General features: G+C 43.7%; 1 protein-coding gene across 1 annotated transcript in view; it reads right to left on the bottom strand.

Annotated features, from left to right (window-relative positions):
- Positions 1–817: 817 nt before the first annotated feature.
- The window catches only part of KREMEN1 (kringle containing transmembrane protein 1), a 57,550-nt gene continuing 43,768 nt past the window's right edge, over positions 818–14,599 (bottom strand). Inside the window, exons 4-9 of the mRNA XM_038763756.1 lie at positions 13,334–13,458; positions 9,759–9,912; positions 6,921–7,253; positions 5,204–5,362; positions 3,327–3,411; positions 818–1,488 (exon numbers count right to left, since the gene is read on the bottom strand). Coding sequence (XP_038619684.1) covers positions 1,320–1,488; positions 3,327–3,411; positions 5,204–5,362; positions 6,921–7,253; positions 9,759–9,912; positions 13,334–13,458 — 1,025 coding nt within the window. The 3' untranslated portion in view covers positions 818–1,319. The remainder of the gene's footprint in view (positions 1,489–3,326; positions 3,412–5,203; positions 5,363–6,920; positions 7,254–9,758; positions 9,913–13,333; positions 13,459–14,599) is intronic.

The raw sequence follows: 14,599 nt of genomic DNA, 5'->3' as shown, positions 1-14,599 counted from the left end.
TTGAAGGCAACAATCAACTTAAATTCAACTCCTCCCCCAAATCGCCTCGCTCCCTTCAAGTCAATTCTACGATTTTGTATTGTTCTTATCTCTGGGAAGAATATTCCCCAAACTCTTTTCCTATTTCCAATCTGCCCCAAGATAGGAGGAGATAGAGAGGGAAAGATTGAGCAGTATCAAGTCCAGAGTGCTGGAACAGAGTCACTAATGCTTTAAGGTGCTTTTTCCCCTCTGCAGTACCTGGAATACATCTGATCAGATCAGCTGTACGGTGCTCCGTTTTGTTTTGAATGGATCCTCTCTGAAGGCAGAGATTAAATACAGGTGCGAATATATAGTTTACATATATATCATGTACAACATCTTGTACAATGAGGGTGCTTCATAAATGCTAACTTCCCATAATAATAATAATAATAATAATAATACAAATAATAAAAAGATTATACTTCCTACAGTAAACAGAGCCTTGTTGGGGCACTATGACAGAGACAAACAGTCCTTATGCTCAGAGCATTACTGTTCCTCAGATTTAATCTTCCAGGCAGAGGACACGTCTCCAGGAAAGAGAAAGCACACCACCCTAATCCTAGCTCTGGGCTTTATTTTTACAGGACTCGTTAGAGAGGTTTCTTATACCTTCTATAAAGAGGTTTCCAGCCTCTCACTGCTGGCTGGATTGCTCTAATGAATAGCCTCGCAAACCCTTCCTGTCACCACATGCAAAGACAGGTGCCCTGTCTTGAACTCTATGAACACAAGGACTGAAATGGCTCAGAGACCAAAGAATGACATATATATACATATATATATATATATATATATTCATATCCTGGAGGCTTAAACCAAATTCTGTTTAATACCCTAGGAATGCTATTCCTTTAGAATGACTTTCCCGATAAGTACACACACCTTACCTTGTCCAACGGTCATCAATAATGCGTCCGTGCTAAAAAAAAAAAAATATCAGAGGAAACCATCTCTAGCACCCATGATTCTTCCTAAGTTCCCATATCCCCTATTCCTATGCTAGATAACTGATTGGTGGTGGACCTTTGAACCTCTGAATGCACCTTAAAGACAGCTTATCCAAAGAGAGTGTTTAAGAGCCATCAGAGTCCAGAGAAATTTCCAAATCACCAGCACTACCATCCTTCCCAGTGTGTGTGGTATCCACAGGCGAGGAGCCCTACTGAGGATAAAGGAAAGCTGGAAAGGAGCTGGTCGAGGAGGAAACTGTGAGGGAGAGGAGACTATCTCTTGCGCAGCCTGAATGATGAGGGAACGTTGCGTTCTGGGCTGACCGACCTACTTGGTTCCTAGTAACCCACGAGAGGATTGCGATCATCTTGCTGGCTCTGGCTCTTCAACTTCTCCTTAAAGATGGAGATGGACATGGTGGGTTTGTAAAAGATAGTCCAGATTTCTCCCGAGGGGGCTGCCTGGTGACAATCTCTCAATTCCCCTGCAGCAGGAACCCGGTGGGACCTGGTGATAGAAGAAAGAAATTGATTTCACACAATGTATAATAAAGTCCTGTTTTACATCCCAAATACACCCCTGGGTATTCATCATGACCTGCTCTCATTATTAATCTATTCCACCCCAGGATCTTGCCCCATTTACCCTTAGCTATCCAGTGGCCTTTCCCAACCTCACAAATCCCTCAGTGAAAATCACCTAGGCTTTCAACTACCACTCCATCTTCTCTTCCTAGTCATATCACAAAATCAAAGAACAAACTGCTTAAACCCGCTGCTTCTACTGACTCTCCCCTCCACTCCCTCTAATTTAGCATCTGTCCCAACTACTTCCCCAACAAAGCTAACCAACAATCCCATCTCCCACTCTTATTCTCCACCATGTTGATGACTTTGACTCCATCCTCTCCTTCTCTGATGCTCAACAATGAATCTCCCTCTACCAGTGATTTTCAACTCAACATCACCCCAAGCTTAGTACAGTGCTCTGCACACAGTAAGTGGTCAAAAAGTATGATTGATTGATAGATGACAGATTGATTGATTCTCCCCCTCAAGAATGTAAGCTTGTTATGGGCAGGGAATGTTTTCTGTTATACTGGAATAATAATAATTATGGTACTTGTTAAGCACTTACTATGTGCCAAGCTTGGTTTTAAGCACTGGAGTAGATACAAGTTAATTAGGTTGGACACAGTCCCTGCCCCACATGGGGCTCACGCTCTTGATCCCTATTTTACAGATGAGGGAACTGAGGCCCAGAGAAGTGAAGTGACTTGCCCAAGATCATACAGCAGACATGTGGAGGAGCCTGGATTAGAACTCAGTTCCTTCTGACTCTCAGGCCCATGCTCTATCCACTAAGCCACGCTGCTTCTCCCAAGTGCTTAGTACAGTGCTCTGCACAGAGTAAGTGCTCAATAAATATAATTAATTAACTGGTTGAGCCTGGTAGGGTTCTTTCCCATTACTAAAACTCCTCAAACTCATCCTTGCCCTCTTCCGGTCTTTTATTCATCAGAATTCACCAGGGACCCAAGTCACCCAGATGTCTGAGGTACGGTCCGGGCTCCTACGCTAACGATGAATGAAACAAGTCCAGTATGTTCTGCCTTGTCTAGTAACCTTCCTTGTCAGCTTCCATTCTGACTGTGCCCTGCTGCTCAAGCTCTCAATTCTTCTTTAACAACTTTAAATTCCTAGGGCTGAGTTGCCTCAAACAATTATCAGTTGACCTGTGGGGTGGAAGAAAAGCATTGTAGGAATTCTTGGGAGGGGGAGAAATACCTTACACTCCTACAAAATATCCACTGGTTTGACCACATCACTTAGCTTGCATGGAAAAGGGACTTCCCACTGCCATCCAAATCAAATACAAGCTTTTAAGACCTGGGCTTTCAAAACTTTTCACCAATGGGCTCCACCCTATCCATTCACTCTCATCTTGTTTTGTATACCAACTCACACCCTTAGTTCGAGGCACCTGTGGCTTCTTGCAATCCTCATTCTGGGCCCGCCTTCTCCCACTTCAGGCTTTTGCCCAAGACGTGACTAATTCTAGTACATATCTCCTTTTCTTTCTTCCTGTACATTACTTTAGTGTCTGCCTCTCCCACTAGGTTATAAGCTTCTTTAGAGCATGGATCACATCTACTAGCTCTATTGTACTTTCCCTAGCACTTAATAGAGTGCTTTCACCACAGAAGACACTCAGTAAATGCTACTGAGGTTGGTGATGATGATGAGGACATCACAAGTGCATGGAATCCACCCCTCCTTTACATAAATCATAATGCGGACAGGACAGGGCCCTCACAGACCCAAAAGAGTTCTTTTTGTACTTACTTCATCGTGACATGTAGAAGTATCTTTGCTAAAATGGCTGTAACAGTCAGAATGAGAAGAGCTGCAAATCCATAAACTGTCCATCCTGCAAAAAAGGAAACAAGCACAGGCCAATGGATAGGATTATCTGTTTCATGGCTTACAATGGAAGACACTTTAGAGAGCATTGGGCAAACACTGTCAGCTTTGAGAAGGACAAACACTGTCAGCTTTGAGATGGACAGCTAAGGTTCCGGATGGTCAATTCCATGAAGTGGAATCTGAGGATTCTGTGTATTTTCAGAAAGCTCAAAACACTAAAGACAATGAGAGCCCTTCTATTCTCTGAACATAAGGGCTATGCACAGGTTAGAGATCCAGGGCTTTAGAAGGGTAATGTCGCCTCTGCCACTCACTCCATGGGAACTTTGTTCAAGTCACTTTCCTTCCCTCGGCCATTAGGTTTCTTCAGCTGAACAAAAGGATTGAAAGAACTGATCTACAGTTTCTGTGAGAAAAATGATGGCAGAGCTGCTACCTGTGTACAAAATCATGCTAAAAATGCTTTATAGCAACTGATAGAGCTTTGTCTTCTGCAGAGATATATTTCGAAAACAAGGCCTACCCAGGATTCTTGAAGGTAATGGAACAGTGAGGGAGTTCCCTTGTGTCTAACATGCACTCAGCCCACCCTTGAAAGGAAGAATCCATGTTTAAGCTAAGAGATCCCTTTGCTCCCACTAGAGGCAAGGGTAAAGTTAAAGGCTGTTTTCCAGAAACGACACTTGAAAAGCTGCAGAAATGAGAGAGAGACAGTGTGGCCTAGTAGAAAGAACACAGGACTGAGAGCCGGAGGTCCTGGGTTCTAATCCTGGCTCCATCGCATACCTGCTGTGTGACTGTGGGCAATCCGTTAATGTCTCTGTGCCTCAGTTCTCTCATCTGCAGCATGTACTTCCCAAGCACTTAGTACAGTGCTCTGCACACAGTAAGCACTCAATAAATACGATTGAATGAATGAACGAATGAATTCCTATTCTCCATCCTAATTAGACTGTGAGCCCTAGATGCGATCTGATGATCTTGTATCTACCCCAGGAGTTAGTACAGTGTTTAATGCTTACAAACACCACAATTATTATTATTATTATTCTCTGGGCTTCTATTTCCTCACCTGGAAAATGGAAATTAACTACCTGTTCTCCATCTCCCTCAGGCTGTGAGCCCCATGTGGCATAGGAACTTTGTCCGATCTGACTGATTGTATTTATCCCTGCATGAGGCACCTAAGTGCTTGAAAAATGTTGCTATGTTGGAGATGATGGATAATGACTCAACAGGCTTAGAAACATAACTTCAATCAATCAGTTGTATTTATTGAGTGCTTACTGTGTGCACAGCACTGTACTAAGTACTTGGGAGAGTACAATATAATAATATAACAGAGTTGGTAGACACATTCTCTGCTCAGAATGAGTTTACAGTCTAGATAGACAGGCAATAATATAAATAACTTATGGATATGTACAGAAGTGCATGCAGCTAAATGATGGATTATCTTTCCCATCACGAAGCAGGTGGGAAATGTGATGTAATTTAGATGTGGCCTCAATCTGCGCATCTGAATATACCCATTTTTTTAAAATGGTATTTGTTAAGCACATACTATATGCCAGACACTACACTAAGCAATGAGGGAAGATACAAGCCAATCAGGTTGGAACAAAGTCCCTGCCCTACATGGGGCTCACAGTCTTTAACCCCATTTTACAGATGAGGTAACTGGAGCCCAAAGAAGTGAAGTGACTTGTCCAAGGTCATACAACAGACAAATGGTTCTGATTCCCAGGCCCGGGCCAAGCTGACCACCCTTGCCAGTTAGCTCCTGAAGGCCCTACCTGGAACGGTGCTAGAGGGGTGACTCGGGCTGGTGGTGATGACGTAAAGGATCTTGGAAGATCGGGCGGCACTGACACTGAGGTTGGCTTGCTCGGTGTTCACCTCGGCGAAGGTCTGATTAACCAGGGGTCTGTCCTGAGGTAACTGTCCCTTGATAGCTGGAAAGACAAAACGGTGACGGCCAAATGAGTGAATCCAACTCAGAACTGCAAAGGAAAGAAGGGGGCAGAAAGCGGGTCACATCAATCGATCAATCAATGGTATTTATTGAGCACTTGCTATGTGCAAAGCCCTGTACTAAAGTGCTCGGGAGAGTACGATACAAGATAATTAGCAGATACGTTCCCTGTCCGTAACGAGCTGAGAGTCTTCCATGCATCACCACACCACATTTTGGCCGAATAGTCTGACCTGTGTCCGACCTGCTTATCTTGAAGGTACCCCACGGCTTGGTATAGTGCTGGGAACTTAGGAAGTGTCTAACAAATATAAAATTATTTTTAATAATAGGTCTGCCTTAAAAAAGGGATCTATGACATTATGAAGAATTTCACTTTCTGATACCAGAAGCAATGAAACAAGTAACTTGCAACCACGTGTTACACTTTTGTACATAACCTATTACTTAAGCACCCACCTAGATGTTCACTTTTCCTTCTTCCTGTCTGCATATTATTTTTAGTGTCAGAATACCTTGCCAGATTGTAAACTCCTCGAAGGCAGGGATCATAACTCAATGGCAATCAATCAATCAATGGTATTTATTGAGCACTTCCTTGTGCATAGCACTGTACTAAGTGCTCAGGAGAGTACAACTCAGTCAATAGGCACGATCTAGTCTCAAGGAGCCTAGCGGGGAAGATATATGTTAAATGACACACTTCGAAGTGCTTAGTTTCAGTGCTTTAGAACAGCAGGTGATCAATAAGTACTATTGACTGATTAACTGATGACAGAACAGACAGGTATGGACCATTGCAATCCACTAATTAGAGGTGGATGAGTGGGCATGTCAGAGGAATTTGGGGGAATGGGTAGGCTATTATTATGGGTAATAATTATGGGTAGGCTATTACTCAGCCAAGCTGAGAAGCAGCATGGCTCAGTGGAAAGAGCATGGGCTTTGGAGACAGAGGTCATGGGTTCAAATCCCAGCTCTGCCAACTGTCAGCTGTGTGACTCTGGGCAAGTCACTTAACTTCTCCGTGCCTCAGTTCCCTCATCTGTAAAATGGGGATTAAAACTGTGAGCCCCCCACGGGACAACCTGATCACCTTGTAACCTCCCCAGCACTTAGAACAGTGCTTTGCAAATAGTAAGCGCTTAACAAATACCATTATTATTATTATCATAATCATCACCCTGGCACTTGGATTTGCACCCTTTATTCACCTCTCCCTCAGCCCCAAAGCACTTACAGACATAAACACCATTTATTTATTTATATTGATGTCTGTCTCCCCCTCTAGACTGTAAGCCTTTTGTGGCCAGGGAACATGTCTACCAACTTTGTTATAGTGGACTCTGCCAAGCATGTGGGACAGGGATTGTGTCCAACCAGTTTATTTTGTGTCTACTCCAGCGCTTAGTCCAGAGCCTGGCACACATGGTAAGGGCTTTACTAGCCCCCCCTAAAAAAAAACTAATAAATTACCAATGGACACACCAGTGGGAAGGAGATTAACATTTAAGCAGAGAGAGGAGGCATCCTCTTACCTTGGTACGAGACAGCAAATCCCTGGGCCTGATTGATGCGGTCAGAGAAGAAATACAGAATGACAAAATCCAGGGAGACATTGAAAAAGGGTGGGGGACGGTTTCGGCCGCTGAACCGCACCAGGACGCGATGGGTATAGCCGTCGAGTAGCTCCACCATATCTGTCGAGTCCCTGATGTCGAACAGGGTGAAGTTAAAGTGAATCTGGGATGCTTCCAGGACCCGAATGGTCCAGTAGCAGACCCTCCCTGTGGAGTAGGTGTCAGGAAAATCTGGAGAATAGATCACCGATGTCATGGAAGTGTAGTTTCCCCCGCAGGCGCCAACAAGTGCTGCATGAGGAAAGATAAAAAGAAAGACCGCCAAGCATTATGGATCGTTTCACCCTTGGCCAGTCAGTCAGTTGATTGGGTTTACTAAGCGCTTCCTGTATGCAGAGCACTGTAATAAGCACTTAGGAGAGTACAATAAAACAACATAACAGGCACATTCCCCGCCCAAAATAAGCTTGCGGTCTACAGGGGGAGACAGACATTAATATTAATAAATAAATTACAGATATGTAATGGGTTGAGGCATCAAATCTATGCAAACAGAGCCTTTTTAGCTCAATTAATGTAGTAGGAGCCATCAATCAATTAATGGCATGTACTGAGCACTTACTGTGGGCAGAGCACTTTACTAAATGATTGGGAGAGTACATTACCCTACAATTGGCAGATGTGGTTCTTGCCTTCAGGGAGTTTACAATCTGGGGGGGAAACACATTAAAATACATTGCAGGTAGAGGGGGAGGGCAGAATATAAGGATATGGATATAAGTGCTGAGGGGCTGGGGTGGGGAGAGAATTAAAGTGCTTAAGGGGTACAGACCAAGTGAAAAGCAGTGTGGCCTAGTGGAGAGAGTAAGGGTCCAGGAGTCAGAAGGACTTGGGTTCTAATCCCGGCTCTGCCAACCGCTTGCTGGGTAACCTAGGCCAAGTCACTTCACTTCTACAGGCCTTGGTTGCCCATAATAAGAGCTTGACAAATGCCATAATCATCATTGTCCTAAGTGTATATGGCCTCTTTGAGCATTGGTGTGGGGGTGTGAACTGAATAACAGTTCAGTTGGTTCTTTCACACTGTAGACTGTTCTCCTCAAGCACCTTGTGCTCAAGAACAATTACATTATACTACTCACACCTCAACTGCCATTGCACACATGCTCAAAGCCTGTTTCTGCCAACATGGCAGGCAAAAAGTCGGGTGGGCACTGATGGAAAAAACATTCCCTAATTCCTCAGCAGCATTCTAGCCAAAATATGAAATGGGAACAGTGGAACTAACTGAACAATCTTGGCTTCCAAAGTCAGGATGTCAAAGTCATTGTTGACAAGGCAAGAAAAAACCCCATAAAAACATCTTAAGTCTAGTAGTTACATTTCATGCGTTGAAGTGCCTGGATTCAGGTAAGCATCAAATCTATGTATTCCAAGCTTTTGCTTTGATGTGGCCAATAGAGAGGGTGATTATACTTTTGATGGGTATATATGTGAACTCTGAATTGTTTAAATTCATAATATCCAATTGTAGATTTCTAATTACATTGATATTTGATCATGTAAGTGAATAACGTTAACGATGTTATATATCTTTTTAAAATATATCAATGTTACTTTGGTCTCTACTTGGTTTAGCACTCTTTCACTTACCCTTTATTATCATGGAACCAATTCAAAACAATGACTTGGTGAATCAATAGTATTGTCGAAATACTTGATTTTTGATCTTAAGTAGGAATCAGATGTCCGGGTAATGTTAAATTCCCAAGTCTTTTGACTTTAAACCTTCATTTCAGTTTGGTCACGTTCTTCAACCTCACATTTTTCTGAGGGATAACTCTCCAGGCAAATCAACTGTTAGTATTTATTGAATGCTTAATGTGTGCAGAGCACTGTACTAAGCACTTGAGAAAGAACGGCACAATAGAGGTGACGGATGCAATCCCTGCCCACCAGGAGCTTACAGTCTACAGAGGCAGAGTCCATACTGGGGCAATAACTCACTTGAAACCACTTTTTCAGCCCCCTTGTCACCGCCAAAAGAACAGTGTCAATCCAATTTTTAAATTATGTGGGTTCATACTGGGTTCCTCCACTAGTACAAATGCAGTCTTAAGGTTTCAAGCCCATTCAAAGTGACTTGTCTGATAAGTCCAGTTATCTGAAAACCGCTCCACTAATTCCAACAGGAGAGCAATAGCAAACTGTGATACGTAGAAGGGAATACTTGCTACTCCACGCATACATGACATTTACGAACTGCCAAATGAGCACAATAGTTGTTCTCCTGTTCCAACTCCAAAGTTCAAACACGAAGGGCCATTTTTCTCCCTTTTGAATGAATTTACTTCAGAATGGGCACCAACAAAGCAGAGTCCTTGTTGATCTTGAAACCTCAGATATAGTGAAAAGTTAAAACCCCAGGTGAAAGAACTGAGCAGGGAATTGAGCCGAAAAACTAGAATAAATCCTACGGGGAAGAACGGTACAAAAATTACTGCACACAGGAACATAATGGATATTTCATAGGACTACTAAGGGCTCAGTTTTATCCTGTCTCCTATTGCAAGTCCTAAAAAACCCCGAATGTTAAAAAGAAATTTAAGACCTATGAAGAAGAATACTTACCTGATAAACACATTTCCAAAGCTCACCACTGGAGAGTGAAAATTAACCAAAAAGATCAGATCCTGGGTTAAAGCTGAATAAAGGCCGGTTGAGTTCTGGGACAGGTTCTTTCGGTCGCTCTTAAGAGTCTTGCAACTCCAGCAGGACAACCAAGAACATACTTACTGTCGAAGAGGATGATCCTGCCATCACCACCACAGGGCTGGGTATGGTCCCCAAAGCAGACACTGTTACACTCCGTGCTGACCGTCTCCCCGTACTTCCAGTAGTCAGGATTATTCCCACAGAAGCAGGCGTAGCCTGACTCCATTCCGGCAAACTATCACGAAAGAGAAACATCGCACAGACTGGCGTCAGAATCACCGGAGTGTGGGTGGCAAGCATGAGGAGCAGCATGGCCTAGGGGATAGAGTGTGGGTCTGGGATTCAGAAGGACATGGGTTCTAATCCCGGCTCTGCCACCTGTCTGCTGTGTGACCTTGGGCAAGTCACTTCATTTCTCTGGGCCTCTGTTACCTAATCTGTAAAATGGGAGTTAAGACTGTGACCCTGTTTGGGCAGGGTCTGTGTCCAACCTGATTAACTTGAATCTACCCCAATGCTTCGAACAGGGGTCGGCACGCAGTAAGCACTTAAAAAATACCATAATCATTATTAGAATTATCCTACTGTTGAACTGACAGGGTTCCTATGAAGACTGCTGCCCAGGAGTGGAGGATGCTTGACTGATCCCAGGAGTCTCCTCTGCTCCAGCAAATGGAGTCCTGCCTAGTCGATTAGTTCTGTTCAATCTCAATAATGGGTCGCACCTTTCGGCTGACCCGGGTTTTGCCACGATCCCAATAATGAGGCGAGATAAAGGTTAAAATGTATGGCCTAGTGGAAAGAGCACAGGCCTGGGAGGATATGGGTTCTAATCCCAGCTCTGTTCCATGTTTGCTGTTTGACCTTGCACAAGTCACTTCACTTCTCTTTGACTCAGTTAACTCATCTGTTAAATAGGGATTTAAGACTGTGAGCCTTGTGGGACAGGGATTGTGTCCAACCTGATTACCTTGTGTCTACCCCAGTACTTAGAACAGTGCTTGGCACATAGCAAGCACCTAACAAATACCACAATTTTTAAAAAATTATTAGTCAATCTAGGATTTGACGGAGATGGCAAGACTTCTCCAATTAGAACCCTGTTCCTTGGACTAGAAAGGGCTATGCTCATTGAGGAAGCACTGCCTTGTCCACCTTAACTAAGGGAAGACGACTCACTGGGCTATCTTCCTCAACTCAAAGGGACTGAACTCAAACTGAAGCCCCGCTTGGAAGAGCTAAAGAGGTTATTTAAAGGCAGCACAGTTTACATGAGTTCTACTAATCTGGAATTCATTCAATGGTATTCACTGACCACTTACGTGAGCAGAGCACTGTACTAAGCACTTGGAAAGTACAATTCGGCAACAAAGAGAGACAATCCCAACCCAACAGTGGGCTCACAGCCTAGAAGACGGGCTTGTCAAATCATGACTTGTTTGGCAATGATGAGACCATCACCAATTTCCAGTTAGTTTGGATTGGTGCTTGACGATGTTGAATTTTCAATGATTCTAGGTCTGCTGGAAATACACAACTTTAGGGCCAATTTATACTCTTAATTGATGGCATTTATTTAGAGCTGATGGTGCAGAGCACTGTACTAAGCACTTGGGAGAGTACAACGGGGTTGGTAGATATGATCTCTGCCCACATGGAGTTAATAATCTAGAGGGGGAAACAGATAATATAAATTACAGATACGTGCATAAGTGCAGTGGGGCTAAAGGAGACTATCAAATGTTTAAAGGGTAATAATAATAATAATAATAATGATGGTATTTGTTAAACGCTTACTATGTGCACAGATCCAGGTGCATCTGCAATACTGAAGGGAGAGGAACTAGGGGAAAAGATGTTTTAATTGGGAAAAGCCTCTTGGAGGAGATGTGATTTTAATGAGGTTTTAAAGGTGGGCAGAGTATTTGGAGCGGGAGGGATTTCCTGTCAAAGGAAGGATGTGGGCAAGGGGTTGGTGGTGAGACAGATGAGATCGAGGTAGAGTGGGTAAGTTGCCGTTAGAGGACTTAACTGTGTGGACAGGAGTGTAGCAGGAAATCAGTGAGGTAAGGTGGGCAAACTGATTGAGTGCTTTAAACCCAATAATGAGGCATTTCTGTTGGATGCGGAGGTGGATGGGCAACCGCTGGAGGTTCTTGAGGAGTGGGGACAGGATGGGGTTTTTAGAAAAGTAAGAAAAGTATTTGTAAGCATTTCCACACCTTAATTTTTGTAAAAGGACATTTAGGACTGTGTAAATTGAGGTGTGGTCCCCTCTAGACTGCTAGCTCCTTATGGGCGGGGAATGTGTCTGCTAATTCTATTGTAGTGTACTCTCCCAAGTGCTTAGTACAATGCTCTGCACATAGTAAGTGCTCGACAAATACCAGTCACTGATTGACTGCAGCTAGGGAAAACAAAAGGAACCCTGTACCCCAGCTTCTCTGGCACTTTCTAACCCAGAAAGAAACAGGGTGGAAGGGAGTTATACTGATCTGCAGCATGGCCTTGTGGAAAGAGCACAGACCAGGGAATCAGAAGACCTGGGTTCTAATCCCACTCTGCCACTTGCCTGCTGTGTGACCTTCATTTCTCTGGGCCTCAATTACTTCATCTGTAAAATGGAGATAAGAGTGAGAGCCGCATGTGGGGCAGGAACTGTGCCCGACCTTATTAACTTGTATCTACCCCAGAGCCTACAACAATGCTTGGCACACAGTAAGCTCTTAATTATTATTATTGTTGTGCACCAGGATATATATAAAATGATTAGCTGTGTCTAGGCCCCTAATCCGTAGCACAGTCTATGAAGGAGGGACAGCTGCTATTTTATCCCCATTTGACAAGTGAGGAAACTGAGGCACAGAGCAGTTAAATGACTTGCCCCAGGTAATTCATGAGGGAGGCAGGTGGCAGCCCTGGGACTACAAGCCGGGTCTCTTGATGCTCAGTCCTGTGCTCTACTAGTCAGAGAGCAGAAAGGTTAACCTGCCTCTCCAACCACCTGTTCCGTGAATGTGTGTTGGTGTGTATCCCATGTCTTTACTCTGGTGTTATTTTGCCTCTGAGACTGAAAATAAGGAATTTGAAGCTAACTACACATACTACTAGAGAGATGGAAAAAATTTTCTGAAAATTTAAGAAGCCCAAACTCAAACCACACAGCTCAATCGCAGGGAAGCAGGAGTTGACAAAGGGAGGCTATGGTCTCCACAGAGGTACCTCTTCCCATACCAGAGTCACTGCAAATCAAACTGGGAAAACAAGTAGAGAGAGCAGAACAAGCACCCTGTACTCGGGGCAAAAAAAGCCCCCAGACAGAATGGAAGTGTACTTGTTCAATTTGGTGGCTACTTTGGTCCGTGTCCAAGTGTGATCAAACCAGTCTCATTAGCCTCGCCCTGTTGCCAGAAATCAGCTGCCAACTCAAGATGCTACTTCCCACCAATTATCCTCTCCTGTGTCTTTTCCTGTAGACTTCTTCTCAATCACCCTAACGGCAAGGACCAGATGGTATTTTGAGGAGTTTAGCTGCCCAAAATGGTTTCATTATTTTATGAGTTTTCTACCAAAAAAATAAAAATGGTATACATTTCTCCCCCGGCAACTCCTCCTACCCCGCCAATTGCTATAAGGCTGACTGTCAAAATAGGCACCTTGAATCGCTGACTCCGACAGAAACTTATGCAGGTTTGAATCGTGAGTTTGTTGAATGTCTTACTGGTGCCCGTCAGAGGTGGAGGGTTGCCATGATCCCTGTAGCATCCAAGATTTCCAGGCACTGGAAGACAAAAAAATAAATCCCGCATTTAGTTGGCTAGTTTTGGACTTACGAAGCCCAGAGCAGCAGAAAGAATCATTTCCAGATACTCATCTTAGTCACGATTTCAATGTGCAGGTGAACAGTGGGACCCCCAATACTTGGCCTGAATATCCCGCATCGGGAAGGGTAATCAAGAAACTCTGCTTTGTCAATCATATTTACTGAGGGCTCACTGTGTGCAGACCTTTACTACGCACTTGGGAGAGTATAAGACTGTACGCTGTAAGCTAGGCTGTAAGCTCATTGTGGACAGGGAATGTGTTTGTTTTTGTTGTTATATTGTACTCACCCAAGCACATAATAATAATAATAATTAATAACAATAATATATGTTAAGTGCTTACTATGTGCCAAGCATTGTTCTAAGTGCTGGGGTAGATACAGGGTAATCAGGTAGTCCCACGTGGGGCTCCATTTTACAGATGAGGTAACTCAGGCAAAGAGAAGTTAAGTGACTTGCTCAAAGTCACACAGCTGACAGGTGGCGGAGCCGGAATTAGAAACCGTGACCTGACTCCCAAGCCTATGCTCTTTCCACTAAGCCACTTACACACAGTAAGCACTCAATAAATACAACTGAACAAATACAATATAAGAGACACATGCTTCCTGAAAACTAATCAGGGTGGCCCCTTAAAGAGCTACTTTCCACTAAATGTAGCACGAAGCCCAGTACAAGGCAGAGGAAGCTGATGTCACAGGCCCTCCCAAGTCACTGCCAACCTCACCACAACACTGTGGCTGCTCTACTGCCACTTCCTCCTTGAAAAACAATTGGGAAACAGCAGTTGTGGCACTAGTAAGCAAGATACACATATCCACTGTAGCATTTTTTGGACTTAGCGCTTTACATACTTTACCACATCAGCCTCTAGCTAGTCACTCTATCATCTTTCCATTCTCTTTTTTTTTTAAATGGTATTTGTTAAGTGCTTAGTATGTGCCAGGCACTGTACTAAGCACTGGGGTAAATACAAAATAGGTTGGACAAAATCCATGTCCCACATGAGGCTCATAGTTTTCATCCTGTGTGCCCTTGGACAAGCCCCTTAACTTCTCTCTGCTTCAGTTACCTCATCTGTAAAATGGGGATTAAGAC

The sequence above is a fragment of the Tachyglossus aculeatus genome, chromosome 21 (assembly GCF_015852505.1).
Source record: "Tachyglossus aculeatus isolate mTacAcu1 chromosome 21, mTacAcu1.pri, whole genome shotgun sequence".
NCBI lineage: Eukaryota > Metazoa > Chordata > Mammalia > Monotremata > Tachyglossidae > Tachyglossus > Tachyglossus aculeatus.
This window is presented reverse-complemented; position numbering and strand designations above follow the sequence as displayed.